This window comes from Plectrocnemia conspersa, unplaced genomic scaffold (assembly GCF_051122295.1).
Source record: "Plectrocnemia conspersa isolate PC_06_02 unplaced genomic scaffold, ASM5112229v1 ptg000005l, whole genome shotgun sequence".
Lineage (NCBI taxonomy): Eukaryota > Metazoa > Arthropoda > Insecta > Trichoptera > Polycentropodidae > Plectrocnemia > Plectrocnemia conspersa.
The window spans coordinates 25,094,783-25,111,835 of NW_028277169.1; the positions used below are offsets into that span (position 1 = coordinate 25,094,783).

At 32.2% G+C, this 17,053-nt stretch overlaps 1 protein-coding gene across 4 annotated transcripts in view; it reads right to left on the minus strand.

Annotated features, from left to right (window-relative positions):
- The window catches only part of capt (adenylyl cyclase-associated protein 1), a 74,080-nt gene that overhangs the window by 1,814 nt on the left and 55,213 nt on the right, over positions 1-17,053 (minus strand). For all 4 annotated transcript variants that reach the window (XM_088186775.1, XM_088186773.1, XM_088186774.1 and 1 more), the window contains 5 exons: positions 3,982-4,297; positions 3,716-3,914; positions 3,461-3,644; positions 3,214-3,354; positions 2,831-3,015 (listed from right to left, as the gene is read on the minus strand). In XM_088186775.1, the coding sequence (XP_088042901.1) occupies positions 2,831-3,015; positions 3,214-3,354; positions 3,461-3,644; positions 3,716-3,914; positions 3,982-4,097 (825 nt within the window). In that variant the 5' untranslated portion in view covers positions 4,098-4,297. The remainder of the gene's footprint in view (positions 1-2,830; positions 3,016-3,213; positions 3,355-3,460; positions 3,645-3,715; positions 3,915-3,981; positions 4,298-17,053) is intronic.

Genomic DNA, 17,053 nt, shown 5'->3' on the forward strand with positions numbered 1-17,053 from the left:
TATATATATATATATATATATATATATATATATATATATATATATATATATATACTATTTCTACAATACTAATGAAAATATAATTTAACTGGGCGCTAGTGTAATTGTCTGCTGCTCTAAACTGTCGTTGAAACTCAATTTGTCAGTTACGAAACGTCCATTTGCTGTTCAAATCCAAACCTAATCTAAACGAATTAACCTAATGTAAGTTATATGACTAACTATAGTCAAATTGAGTTTTTATCGACAGTTTAGAGCTGCATATAATATCACTAGCGCCTATCAGCTGAATTATGTTTTCAAAACATTGTAGGGCGACACATCACCTGTTAAGGCCAAAATGTTCTGACGTACGTGTACTAGAGTATCCACTCAGTGAATAAATATGTTTGAATTTTTTGGGGCAATGCATCTATTTTCAGCGCACAATAGAATTTTCATCATAATTTATGAAGCTTTGTCAAAGACAAGACGCCATATTGCGTAAAAATTGATTTGAATGATATTCAAACAATGGCAACACACTATGCACAAAAACGCAAGTTAACTATCTGACCTTTCTATTCCATATTACTGAAAACTACAACAAAAATAAGAAAATATATTATATATACTAGTGGAGATTTTGCAATTGAGTATACTGAGTGGTGTGAGTATATACATACAATAAAAATGCAGTATCGGGGAGTGATATCGTAGAGCATCGAAGCTGTAAAAATAGTGAGTCACACTGGTCCTCTGGTGCCTCGTGGACAGCCGAATCTTAATATCGCCAAGTGAGTGATTCGTGAGTTGTTAGTCAGTCCGAGAGTTTTCGTCAAGTGAGTATGTGGTTATGTGACAAAGTATCAAGTCCTTTATAGTGTTCCTTGCATAAGTTATAGAGAAGGCTAATGTAGGACCAATACAGTTACAGTGAATGTGTATTTTTCAGTAATATATTTTCACTAGTGAAGTCCAAATACATTTTCACCAGTAGATATATATTTCTACCAGCGCAAATATAAATTAACTGATAGGTGCTAGTGAAATTATATGCTGCTCTAAAATGTCTGTAACTTAATTTGACAGTTACGAAATGTTCAATGTTATAAAACTAATTATAGTTTTAGAACTTTCAAAATATTTCTTTCAGGGGAAAATAAGCACAAAAAAAGCACCGACAGATGTCGCATCTCGCATATTGCTCCATAGTTTATCTGCACTTGGATATTGCACTATGTTTTAAAAATATAAACTATTCTAACTAATATTAACATGGACTTCTAATACAAAAGTGTTGGTCAAAGTATATTCAAACCGATTTTTGACCAATAAGAGAACGCAAAAAACAATCATCACTTCTCAGAAGTCAAAAATTCACGTCAAAAGCAATAAAATCGTGTCGGCGGCGTCGCAGTGGGAACGCTCGGTAACGACTATTAAACAAGAACGGGAAAAATTATTATCTACTGCATTTTTCACAAAGAAAATGTGTGCAAAATTTTTTAAAATGACTAATATTATTACACCGATCATCAAAATTGTTAATTTTATTATATCTCGAGAAGTGAATCATCGCCAATTAAAAAATTGAATGACATGGAAAGCGAATATGGTGATGTTATTTTTAACACTGAATTTCGATGGGTAATTCAGGGGAAAATGCTAAAGCGCTTTTATGAATTAAGAACGAAATTAAACTATTCTTGGAGATGAAGTAATATTTTCTGGAAGTGTGATGTTTTATTCTATATTAAAATGATTTGAATACAAGTCTGCAAGGACTAAATAAACATAAGCGAAATGTTTGATATAATAAAAGCTTTTGAAAATAAGCTTATACTACGGAATCGTCAACTTAATTCGAATAATTTGGTACATTTTCCGATATTAATTAAGGAAAGAGAATCCATCTAACACGAAAAAGTATTCAGGCGAAGTACAAAGGCTTCAGCAAGAATTTGATTCACGTTTTGAAAGTTTACGGGAGAATAAAACTTCTTTTGAATTTTTTTCAATTTAGATATTGAAAGAATACCCGAAAAATTCTAACAGAGGTAATTGATTTGTAATACAACACAGGATGGTCCTTCATTTTTATAAGAACTATCTACGATCTAAAAAATTTCCATTATTAACTAACCATGCTAGGCAAGTAGTGAGTTTATTTGGAAGTACCCATCTCTGTGAAAAACTATTTTCAAAAATGAAAGTTATAATAAGTGGCTATCAAAACCATCTTGGTGACAAATTGCAAATAAAATTGCATAGGAGTTGCAATATCTTAAAATATTAATAAACGTATTGGTGAAAAACAGTGCCAAATATCTCATTAAAAATATGTTAATATTTTTATTTGTATTTAGTTTTTATTTTAATATAATGTAATATCTGTAGTTTTTAAAAATGTATTTGTAAAGTTAAATAAAAAATAATAGCCTTATATATGTGTATTATTATATTATTCTACTCTAAATAAAACTAATCACAATTAGGGTTGCCAACAGTCTCGGATTGACCGGAATTAAAATCTCCATCTAGGATCCCAGTTGAGAGTAAAATTGTCCTGGAATTTCAGAGAAAGAAACATTTTTCAACAAAAATTTCCCGGATGACATGGTTCCTCATCACTTATTTAGAACATGCGTTTTCATGTATAATATTATAGTAAATCATAAGCATGATATGATAATGGTAATCGGTGACTAATACCTCAAACAGCTGTGTTCAAATCTAATATGAGCCCTAGCGTTTTTCAATTTCTATTGTGTCTAGGAGAGCATTAATTTTAAAGAAGATAATATGACCTTTTCTAATTATTTATGACAAATATTCAAATATAACTTACAATGATCCACTTCTTGCCATCTCTGTTGAACACCGGCGGTTTGGCGATGTCTTTTCCTGCACCAGGAGTTGGTATAGACTTCGAAAACGGTTTAGGAGCACCAACGGGCGTCTTAAACGGAGCTGGCCCTTCACGCAGAGTTGGATTCTTATGAGTTTGCATATCTGACGTCACTTTCTTCAAACCTGAAAATAATAGATAAACGTTTAATTATATTATCAGCGTCTTTGACATTTTTGTAATGAATATTGAAGGATTTACAAAAAACTGAAGATCAATATCATAAGATAAAAAAATCAAACCAACACAACCTTTCACTTACCATTGATCTACCACACTGGTTGTATTATATAAAATATATTTAAATTATCAAATTTACATACTCTTAGTAATGTCTTGTCCTTGATTAATTTGTGCGAACAGAGCGCTTCTTTCGTCGTTACTATCGTCGACCTCAGGCGGAGGCGGCATGCATGGTGGTGGGCATGGAGGCGGAGGTGGAGGACACGCTCCACCGCCAGTGCCTAAAATAATAAAACAATTAGCATTATTATATCGCTATATATACAACATATCATATGGATGTGAAATACAGTAATATAAATACAATTAAAATAATTAAACACTCACCTCCCCAGACAAGACCGGTGGTGTGATATTGTTTGACGAAAGCTTCGAGAGACGTGAGAGTCTCGGTCCACGCTATACACCAATTGGTCTGTTGCTGGTTGCCTTTGCTATCCTTTAAAATGCGGTTGGTGTAATATTTGCCGACCTCGTTCATCTCTTTGATGTATGGAGCTGGAGTCGGTTTCTAATTAATAAAGATTAAATTATAATTATTTATATTAAAAGCAGATCTAGACCTAAAAAAAATATAATTACCACGCAAATCCATCCGATAGCTGGGATGCTTTCGGATATAGCCGAGAGATGAGTGAAATTCGGAGACGTCTTGTTGGCCTCGCGAACCTTCTGCACATTTTCGATGCCTTCGGTGTGTCCTTTCAATTGCTCGATATTTCCGTTTTGGTTTGTCGGAGGAGCGGACCTCGATACCATAGTCAAATATCCCAATTGAGTTCTATAAATAAGCAATCATAATCAATAACATATATACATATAATATATTCGCGAAATATAATACTAACTGGAATAATTTCTTAACAAGCGTTGCTTGCTGCTCGACGTGCTGCATGCCGGCCGAGCATTGCATGAACTTCTCCAGCGGCCCGCTGATGATATCCTGATAAGCCGCTAGACTCATCGTAGACGGCGGTTCTTGAAATTGATGCGGATAATCTGCGAAGTTGTCCGAGTTGGACGGAAGATCCTGAGGACTGAGCAAAGTTGGCGGAAACTGTGAAGCAACCTGCTCCAACCGATTCACCACCCTCTCGAGCCGGAGCAATAGTTTTCCTAGATCAGGAGTGACGTTTAAAGACTGAAAGTTGTCTCTCTCCGGTTCTGCAATAATAAAAAATAAGCAATTAGTCAAAGAGTTCAATTTAATTCTCGTTTAAATTTGGTTTGAGGCGAACGTAAACAGCCCTGTAATGAGTTATTCGTTCAGTCTCATAAGAAGACAAGTCTCTCATTAGGGAGCTCTCTGTTTTTAAGTCACTTGAAGGATCAGTGCTATATACTTCACAGTAGGCATGTTTACGCAGGACTAATTATGTATGCGGGAAGAAATGTTTTTCACTAAAGTGAGCTTAAAAACACAGATTTATAATTAATATAAACGCAATGAAATATATAATGTAAAATCTTTTGATAATAGTCGATGAATTGAAAATGTTTCCGGGAAGGAATTTACTTTTAAACTATTTTTTTTAGTTAGTGTAAAAATAAATATAATAGTGAGTCAAATAAAATTATTGAAAATGTAGCAAAAATTCATATCACCTTTGAATTAGCAGTAACATTTACATTTAATTTAAATACTAACTATCAGGTATGCGACACGAAAGTAGAAAATATGTAAACTTGTATTGAACGCCATGAAGATTACTTAAAAAATATTATAATAAAGTTTACATTCAACTCAACCTCGTAGATTAAAATTTTGCATGTAAATGATTATTGAATTGGGAATATTGCGATGAATAGAAATATAATAAAATACAGTTGAAAACTTAGCAAAGCGCATCAGAAACCAACCTAAGGCAAAACTCGCGTGCCATTGTTAAAATATGCAACTGAAACGTGGAGATAATTTATTAACTCTCCAAACCTTCCAACTATGATACACCCATAGAGTAGTATATAATAATACGTAAGTACAGACTGTATAATATACATATATAATACATATTTGTGAGGACACACAGTCGCCACAAAAGTATGAAATCGATTGCCGCAATACCGAAGATGCAAATGCGAGGATGAAATAAAATATTATAGAGATAAAATCTAGAAGTTTACTGCTACTAGAAAAATAACAGTTAAGCACCGTTACGCAATCTAGTCCACGCAAATTAGTATTTTACCGTCTCGTCTAAAATCAATTGTATGTATGTATGTTTAATTAACGTTCAACAAAGAAGTAAAATATAATGTACGCGTTTTTAATGAGATTCAACAACATAACTTCGCCGAAACCCTCGAGAAAAACTTTTCCATGTTTCGGCAAGGTTTCGCATTGTTCTACCAAAAGAGTGGTTTTCGGGAAGTACTTTCGCGAATTTCCAAATTGAATTATTTAAGACGGAGCGTGCTTGACTTGTCGTCGAGTTTTAAGGCAATTTTGTGACGTGTGGCAAACACGCAAATTATCGACTGAATCATTCGTTATTAGGTAAATTTCACATGGCGGCGAGAGACAATAGATTGTTTAAAAATAGACCCGAAACAATATGGTCTCCATCCATCAATTACCATTTAAATAATGTTACTGGTTACAAATAATATACTTATTATTTAATGTTGGCGTAAGAGCTAAATAATTTCATCAATGATAACTTATATCATAATAGATTATCGTAATCTTGTGATACTATAAAACAACACTATCATAATATTTCGATAGATAATATAAAATTATAAGTCAATTTGATATACATTTCGGAAAATATGTGATGTACATCGCTTTTCCCTACTCTCGATAATATGGCCAATGCGATACTTAGGGTCGGAAACAGACTATGTTATTGTCTGTTGCTTATCTTATAAGAATAGTGTTTTGCGTAATGGTCATAATTAAATCAGCTCGAGTTTTGGCAACACTTTTTTTCTTATTTACTATCAATTTTTACTATAAAATATCAATATAAAAATGTTTTTTTTTATACTTAAGTTTAATTGATTTTCATATAAATTTGAAAGCAGCTTATAATAATTTCACTATCAGTTAAATTATATTTTCGCCGGTGAAAATGTATTCGTATATGATTTCACTGAAACGCTAGTGAAACTATAACATTGTAATACACATTCACTGTAACATATGTATTTATACGAATAGCAATAGATTCAAATAATATTTAATAAACAATCATGTTTATATCAGGGGCGTATATTCATGGTGTGCTAGGTGTGCGGCGCACACCCGCAAAACCATCTAAAATATAAATTTAGAAAATTTAGGGCATAAAGCGACATCATTTTGCATACAGTAGTATGCAAAATTATAAAATTTTAATATGCAGTGTATAGTATGCATTGGTATTTGTCAGTCGCTCTAAAAGTTTCCGCGCGACCGACACGCTATGTATTACTCATGTGGCGCGCCGACCTTGAGTGCGGCGGCCGACTAAAGTAAATTGTTCCGAGATTTAACGGCTGAAGTCGATCTGTCGGCTGGCAGCGCTCAGTAGTAAAATTGGTCTCGAATTTGGTGCGCGTACTTCAAAAACTCTTGCGTCCGTCGCTGCTTTTTTATTACATTATATCACAATAACAGGTCACTCATTTTTTATATTTTGGCGTAAAATAGTTTATTATCTTATTTACATATGATCAATATTAATTTTCTATTCTAGATTATATTTTTTTATTTACCCCAATAATGATAAATAATACTGTTGAAGATATTCTGAATAATCCATTTTCAAAAAGAAGTTATGAAATTAAATTGAAGATAATCAAAATTGCCAAACCACGTCCACCTCTTCCCAATTTATTTATGAAGCATAAAGACAATAAATGTGAATATACAAGACATTTTTCATTTTCATCATATGAACGAACTGAGTGGTTAACAGGCTGCGAACTTCGATCTAGATTGTTCTGTTAGCCATGTATATTGTTTTCCGAAGAAAGAAGCGTGTGGAGTAAAAGTGGATTTGCTGACCTTAGTCATCTGATAACGGCACTGAAAAAACACAAAAGAGCGCAGTCACACGTTCAATCATTTTTTTTCTCTCAAAATGTTTGGAAAACAACGAATTGAAGTCATGATTGACGCTCAACGTAAAGCTAATATAAGTCTACATAATGAACAAGTTCATAAAAATAGAGAAATATTAAAAGGAATGAATGACGCAGTAGTATATCTAGGAAAACAGGAACAACCTTTTCGAGGCCACGATGAATCCTGTAATTCACTAAACAAAGGAAATTACCTTGAATTTTTAAATGCACTTCGAGAATACGATTCTGTTTTGGATACTCATTTAAATACTGCAACGGTGTTTCGTGGTACTTCCCCATCCATACAGAATGATATTATTGAAGCAATTGGTGATGTTATTAAAGATCATATTAAGGAAGAAGTAAATTCAGCAAATTTTGTCGCTATTATTCTTGACGAAACTTCAGATATAATGACGAACTCACAGCTCTCGACAGTTTTGCGTTTTGTTTATGAAGGTAAAGTTTACGAGCGGTTTATTGGCTTTACAGACGTTAGCTCTGATAAAACAGCCGATGGCTTATTTTGCCACGTTGTAAATATAATTGAAGAATTTCAAATTCAAGAAAAATTAGTTGGACAGACTTATGATGTGGCGAGTGTAATGAGTGGGCATATTAATGGTTTGCAAGCCAAAGTACTCGAAGTTTATCCACTGGCCATTTTTACACACTGCTATGCTCATATGTTGAATTTAACATTACAACAAGGTCTTTCCAATATAAAAGTGTGCAAATCATTCTTTCAAATTTTAAATAAATTGTCTGCATTCTTTTCGAAATCTTCCAAACGAATAAATGCTTTACAAGAGTTTGTAGCTAGAAGACTTCCTTCTGTTACACCTACAAGATGGAATTATACACACGGTTAAGTAACACAGTGCAAAAATACAGAAATGAATTTACGGACTTTTTTCGAGACGTCGTGAAAAATTGTGAACTATGGGACCCCGACACTGTAATAAAAGCACGAGGTTTTCTTAGCTTTTTGGAAGATTTTGAAACAAGAAAACTTCTCCACATATTTTCAAACCTTTTTGGAAAAACTGATGTGTTATACAACATTTTACAATCCAAATCTTTTGACATATTATATTGCTGTAAGAAAGTTACCAAAATTTTGCAACAACTCAGACATGAACAGGAAAATAATTATGAAACATTATGGGATTCTTATGTAACGGAAGAAAATTATCCAAGACTGAGTAATGATTTGCTTGTTGAAGAAAAGCACGCGTTTAGCCAACTATTTAATACAATAGTTGATAATATATGTAAGCAAATTGAAAACCGTTTTTCTTCAATGTCCAAATTGGAATATTTTCACCTTCTGGAGAAAGAAAAATATGAGCAATATAAAGAAAAATTTCCAAATGAATTACTTACCAAACTGCAATAATTCTATGGAGCATTATTGGATTATATAAGTTTACAAAATGAGCTTGCTGTTCTTTATCATTTACCTAAATTTGCAGAGAAATCTGTTCATGAGCTTGTACAATTTATGAAAACAAATTTGATTGAAATTTGATATTTTTATATATTATAGTAATATTTTAGATTAGGTTTGATGTTTATTTATTTATTTATATATGGGAAAAAGCTGTAAGGCAGTTTAGGCATGTCAAAACCTCGGCTAATAAAAATGAAAAAATGTACTTTTTTTTTTTTTTTTATAGCACACCCAATATTAACACCCACCGTACGCCACTGGTTTATATATGTAATATATATTTAAGCTAATTGAAATAGTAATATAAATTTTAAACAAAAAGTAATTATAATAATTTATTATTAACGTATGGAATTGCTTATCACATAATTTTAATGAGTAATAAAATAACACTATAACATAGCAGTTAACAATTTATGTAAAATTTATTGCATAAACAATACCATTACGATTTATTGTTTATAAGTACAAACGAGAATCAAAAATTCTAAATGGATAATAAATCAGATCAAACGTTACAATAAAAGTCATCATAAATTCAGCAGTAAAATTGTGCAATTCTGCTTGTTTTGCGTAAACTCGTAAAACTCGACTATGGAACAACTTTTTATTATATTTTTCAACGCCGCTGTAGCAAATTTTCAACACAACATAATCGAATAATATGACGAAAACAAAGTTCATAATATGATACTAGCGAAGTTAGTAATGGCGTTATGAATGATTAAAGCCGGCTCGATTGTTTTAACCGCTTCAGACATTGGCAATTTCCCGAGCAGCATGAGAAAATACAACGTCGAAAGACGAATGTGTTCAAAGATCAAAGGAACTGGAATAATTGAGGCGAATCCGTAAATATGCCGAATAATTAGAGAGGGTTGGAATTGTATGTATCATTCAGTTAATTATATCGCTTCTGTGCATGGCATCAAAACATCGTATAACTGCTACGTTAAAATAACAACACGTAGTCGCTATGTAGAGCTCGACTTTGAAAAAATAATTGAAACGTGCTTTGTTACAATAAAAGCATTGAAACGCTGGTTATGATTGACGTTGATGAGTGCAAACAAGTAAACTTAAATGACGCATACTTTATAGCAAAACAATGTAAGCAGTATTTAACTGTGTTATTAAGTGAGCTAGTGTTATAGCAAAAACGAACGAAAATGATAATTTTTGATTAACATAACATCTTCTCGTCGACCAACCCCGAAATCAGCTAATGTCTGAGCTATACGATGATGCAACTTACGACCCTATATAAGCAGGACAACGTACCTTCACGAAGCTTCGTGAGATTGAACACATGTTTTAAGCTTTATAAATAATTTGACGGTGGCTATGTACACAAACCATTATATTACGTATGTTGTATAAGTATATAATAAATAAATTTGTGGGCGATAACATTATACAGGTAAATAACAAAGTTTTATAAAGGTTTTTAATATACATATTATATATTCCGCAACAGTTCACAAAAATATTATTGTTACGTTACCAACAGCAAAAATTAAGGCCTCCTGATAATGAAAATACAGCTGTAAAGGCCTGTTATTGTTTAATTTGAACATATTCTATGTATCCTCCACTAGCACAACACAATTGAATTATATACAACGTTAATATATCGCTCACGTATAATGTAGTAGATCTCATTATGTTCATGGCTAGCCATAAATTACATTCGTGCACATATTGGGGTGTCAAAATTAATTTTAAAATATCAACGCTTATGATTCGCAGGAGGGGCTGTAGCTGCCGGAAAATTCAGGAAATAAATTAAGATGAAGTCGAAAAGGGAGCACAGTAATATATATCTTTCCAAAAGTCGTTTCAGACGACCTTTAAAACTGGGGTAAAATTTATTAAATGTTTTTTGAATATCCGCAAACCCTAAACGATATATGTATGTACATATATATGAAAAAAATATCTTAACGTTAACTTATATGTCGTAAAACCTTTCATCTCTGATTTTTTTTATTAATATCAAACAATAATAAGGCTACTGATTTTTTATACTGAATGAAAATATTTTCAAAAGGGAACTAACAAACCGAAATTGATACGGTTTATGTTACAGGAAGATCGTATTAAATGTTATCTTATTAAAAACGATGTTGTATTATATGTACAAATATTCCAAGTATCCGATATTACAATGTATAAATATATTGCATACATAATTTAGTAATTAATTTTAAACAGTGAAATACTTGTGCTTTTCATTAATATCTTATTTAAATTTAATAAGAACAGCTTTTATTTTATTAAAAATAATAAAATGATTTCACAATCATTTAAGAATCATTCTCTTTTGCAAGATTTAACGAATCTTCTCCTCACTATTATTCTGCGGTCTTTAACATTATTTAAAGAATATGTTCAATTATAGCTCGACAATGATCTATTAATAAAACTGTGACTATTCAAATTTCCACTTCGTATCATCATGATTTAATCTTTAATATTTTATTATTTAACAATTATGAGATGGATAGCTCTCGAACTGACTGTGTTAACGCAAATAATGTAGATAAAAAATTGTATCAAAATTTGAGATAAATATCTGCGACTTGCAAAGCAAGTTTATTCGTCACGCAGAAATTATACGAGCGCACGTGACGATCGGAGATTTAATCAAGTTTGTCACTTGCAGATACATCTACACAAATGACAGTTAGTGTCCACACAAATACAAATAAATTAATGTAAGTGCCGATAAAACCGTGAAATGTGGTTAAGCACGTACCCAACTTTTCCCTGTGAAAGCGTTGCCAAGTCTCCAGCTGTTTAAACTATGACTATTGACTATCACATATTTTGATTAATTACATGGTGTCATTAAAGCTAACTAATGTATAGCAAAATAATTAGAATTTATTATATGCATTTTAACTCACAGATGTATTATTCACTCTCATTTATAAATTAAATCTCTTTGTATAAATATAACAGGGAAAATGTTGAAGTAACAGTTGTTATGAAAAATATATTTATCCACAGGTTTACTTTATTATTTATAATAAACTACATCGAACAGATCCGAAGCTAATAAATAAATTTCATAAATTGAATAGTTTGGTTAAATTAAACGTTTCACGCTTATCCATAGAAACGTTAAAAATATTTCAACAGCTAATACAAAATTGTAATCAATCAATCAAACACGCTTTCTGAATAAAAATAAATTTACAACCCGGAAACACTTCATAATTTTTCATCCCTTGTCAGCCTAATGGCAGTCAAGCGAAAATCTTTGTATTCAATTTCAAGATTTATAATATTAAATTAATCTCGAATCTAAGCTACAGAAGCACACCTGTTAAACTGAACGGTTCTTTGACTGCCAAGCTCCATAAGTGGCATCGTTCGTTCGCATATTGTTAATTAGAAAATTATGGCGATATTGCCGAGGGTCAATTGATAAGCGCCAAGCCGATTGAGGCCCATTATCGGACCTCTTATTTTTAAATTTATAACGAACGGATATGCGGACCTGTGTGAGCAGTACATAACCGCACAGCCAAATTAATTTATCACCCTCAACGTCAGACTTAATTAAAACGACGCGTCCAAACGAACCGGAAGGGTAGCGATCCATACATAACAACGAAATATTAAAACGATTGTAAAATCACCGGATAGACAATCTATTTCTATAACTTCACAACTGTAATGTCGAGCAATGCGTTTAGGCTTTTATAGTTATGCATATATTACGTAATGGCATGGAAAATGAAAAAGGACAGAATTATTCAGACGCTGTGCGGACCAGATGGAGAGTCGTTTACATTAATTTCAATGCGAAATTAAGGAAGTCGGGTGCTGAAAGAATTCATTATTACAAATTTAAAGGAATGTAAATTTTGGGGAAAAAAAGTTGAACAAAACTGTTGACAAATCAAGAGAGCAGCGAAACAACTCAAAGGGGTGAATATTCATGAAAAAAATTGCGCGCGTCACATGGTTTAATTAAAAAAACAGTGGAAACATACACATATGTGTATTGGGGTATAAGAGACAGAGAATATAATAATACCAGATGCTTTCCAATCGATATCGAGTCACATATGAAATTAAAGTAAAGATATATAAGACTAGTAAAAATGTATGTGATTTGTCAGCTTTCATCAATGGGCCAATTCTACGAAAGCTGACAAATTAATTCCTTTTGTTTAATGCTACTTATTGATTGTGATTTCTGAACAAAGCATAGACTTTACAACTATATAAAACACAATATTTAATTATAATAAATATTGAATAATTACATAACACATATTATACATAGTGAATAAATATCATAACATCAAAAGCGTTAAATTTAATAAATCTCGGTACCCTTTTACGTCAAAGGCACCGAGAAACATCAATCCCTAAAAACAGACATATCATTTGGACAGAGAGCTTCCAAACGACAATGATTACAATGTCACGTTTCAACGTTTTCGCTGTTAAATTATTACTGCGGTTCTTCTCTACAGCCGCACAAATAACGTTAACGAAGAACATAAAGCCACTAACAAAACTACCCTTTTATAGCCCCGTTGTAAATTTTTATTTCGCAAAATAGCACCGCGCATTTCCACTCCAAAGATGTATCGATCCAATCAAACGCAACAATGAAACTTTATTAGTATGGTTGCGGGAGAATTGTAACGAATCTAATTTTAGTACGATGGGATGAGATTTCGCCTAATGTAAATAATATGTAAAAACAATTATGGTTTAATATTAACGTTAATTATGTTCAAACACGCTTCAGCGATTAGCTAATACGAAAACGCGCATCACACGCTCATTATAGATGTTTTATGCTAATTAACGTTAAGATGTGCAAATTTAAACACGTTTCATGGATGTAAACTGATTATGTAATTGCATTGAATGTGCTACATTGATATTTAAAACAAATATAATTCTGTACTGTACTAAAAACGCAGGAACCAAGTGCATCATACAATTTGTTTTCTTCTCAACTTCCACATAAAAACAAACATAAATTAGGCTAATTATCGTTTTTTATTATTACATATATAAATATACCATTTTTTCAAATGAAAATTTGCATTAGATTATGCACGTATTTTCAACAGAAACATTTTTTTAAGACGCTTTTTATGATTAATTTAATTTTAAATATATTAAATATTTCCATAGCATATATCAAAATGGTTGATGCAAAGTGGCATTATTAAGTTATTTAAACCCAAAAATGTTAAATTTACACCTTCATGTTTTTTCAGTAATGTGATGAACACTCGTATCTGCAGCAGGCGGGTACAGTGAGATACATTCCCTTTCGCTCGCTCGCGTGTTAAGCCACGAGAGTGAGAGAGAAGAAGAGGGCATGCGGAACGAATGTAACGATTTTAATACTTATTTATTTATAAAATAACTGCATTTATTTCTTATCGTTTTTTATAATCATTTTACTTATAATTTTTTACATAAAAAATACATTTTAGAAGAGCCAACATTAATTTAAATACACATTTTAAATTGGTATTGTTTATATTTTCATATTTTTTTTATTATTGAAAGTGGTATAAATCCATTTAAGATAAAAAATCGTTTATTTTCTTTAACATTTTTATTAACTATTATTGCACAAAATAAATTACCAAATTTATACTTTTAAAAACATTTACCGAATTCATTTTTAGATTGATTCAAACGCAAACCATTATGCCTGCACTACACTTTCTGGAAGTTGACCAAGGTTGGCCAAGAACGGAGAATATAGTGGGTTACTTCGGTCGAGTTCGGTTCTGCCCGCGGTTGTCCAAGGTTACCGAGAACGGGAGGTAAAGTGGGAGTAATTCAGTCGACTTGGCCAGCTTCGAGCGCTTCCGAACATTGTCGGCAAACAGACCGAAGTCGGAGCTGCTCTTTCGAGCGCGAGCGGTGAGATACATCCCCTTTCGCTCTCTCGCGTGTTAAGTGACGACAGTGAGAGATAATGATATGGTTTTTCGCAAAATGAGATAGAACGAGTAACTCGGTTCAATTTCAGTATGCGCGTAGGCGTCCTATGGTCAACACGCATGTCGAGCGCTGCATCGTAGTCACGTGGTCAAGTTATAATACCACATGCTTATCGGTAACTTTAACAGACTCTTACTGACATCTTTGAATATTTTAGGGCACCAAAAGAGATTAATTATATTTTTGATAGTATATACAACAGATATCGTTATTATATTTTTTTCATATAAAATTAAATAATTAAAAAAGAATTAGTGGTACTTGATTTTGTTAAAAAAATCGTTTCGAATAACCTTATGTATTTTCCTAGATCAGTTTGTATAAATGGCACACCATAACGAATTCTTATTTAGAATCGACGGCGACAAATTCTAGGATAGTCACAGATGTGATGTTCGTATTCTGAAGCAGCATTTTTATGCCTTATGGCATTTTGCAAAAGCCGACAAAGATTTTGTGTAAATTGAATATTTACAACCGAAAAGTTTTCACTGATATTGTATTGGTGAGTGTCCACACAAACTTAATAAAATGACAATTTAAAAATTGCGATTATTGGGCACATTTTTCGATCGCGTGCAAATATGCCAGCTGTACGTGACAGAGGCCGCCGTCCGGACGGCATATGAAATTTGTGGCAGTGTGGTCGCTTACTCGAAGACGTAGTCTCGGCTGACTTCAGTTGTAACTTTGGTCCGGATAATTTCCAGAGAGTGTAGTGCAAAGTATGAATAATATAACTTATACCACTTTCAAAAACAACGACTCATACATATTGTAAAAAATTGGAGTCAATAACTTAATAGTAAATTTGACCATCATAACTTGATAGATTTCCCCAATGCGTCATAAATATTTTGAACACGTAAATCAGATAAGCACCAACCAACATATTTTTTTCCAGCACCTCATAACTATCGCCGAAAACATCGTTATGTTTGACAAGCTCGTTTAGAAGCTGGATGGGTCGTGCAAGCACTGACATCCTGGCTAGAATGGGCAAGAATATGGAACACGATCGCGACTCTCTAAGGCACACTAAAGCTTGCAGCTGAAAATCACTGAGCATTGACGGGTTGTCGACACCGCTCTTTAGCAATTTTATCAACAAAAAAGTGTTTCATTGAGTGGACGCTACCTATATTCCAATGCTCTTATAAAAAGGGCACTAGGACACAAATACGGATACAACCCGTACAAATTACATGAATATGCTAAAAATATTTTAAAAAAATCTAATCTTATCAGCACTAAAGATACAATAGATCTTCGCGTATGTTATAAATGTGTAACTATCTGATTATTATAATTTCACAACAAATTTTATTATTATTCTATATATTTATAATGTACTGTTACTAGAAAGAATGAACAAAATGTCGATGAAATTCGTTCTCAATTTAATTAAACATTTTTGGCGATTCCTTAAAAAAATAATTTAGCTTATCTTTTTTTATTTGAAGGGCGTAATTTTATTAATAAATATAAAGATATGTTATACATCTTTATAAATGTATTTTATCTTTGAAAATATCGGTACATAAGGGCGCCCGTTTGTCAATGGTTTACCCTATAATTCAATATGTACTTTTGAAACCTAGCTCGTTAGAGAAATTTAGGTCGGACTTGATTGGAATAATAAGTTAAATCCCAACATGAAATTAGCGCAACATTCTAGGAAAACGAAGTTTATTTTAATATAGTAATACATTTTCCTCCAGCTTTATATAGAAAAATAAATCTTTATTAACTATATTCGCTAACGAAACTGAAAACTAATTAAAAGTTTTCCGACCTGTTAGAATATAATGTTTCGATATATTTCGATCAATTAGGAGAGAAATAAACGCTTAATTTAGTAACGAAGATTTCCATTATACTGTTTATAATGAAGCAATTTCCTAAATTTTCAACCCGTATCCGTTTACATACGAACAATTATACAAAATATACATACACTCATACATGAAAAAAAATCAGGATGTTATTACGCAATCTAAATTCGTGACAATTTGCATAAAAGCTCGATTTTTTTTTATGAGAGCTTCGCTATTTAAAAAGAGATTTTCCACAATTGGAAAACTTTCGCTCTAATGGCGCTACACTGCGATTCTTTATTATCATATTTTATAATATAATATACTATATCGCGTGTGTTTGGAATTAACAAAATATCGAAATTACATAGTGCTAACAAGTTTTCTTTGAATATTGTATTAGTCCTGAATCAACAATGGCCCGAGGCGGTTCAATCTTCTCGTATCGCGTGCTGCGGAAAAAATATTACAATACAATCTGCCGTTACGTGTCGAAAATTGCTCTTACCCCCTTGTCAATTTTTAACGCTTTCGCAAATGTAAAATTAAGGCGGGTTTACACGCGCAAGAGTAAAGTGTTTGTATGTACATATGTGTAAAAAA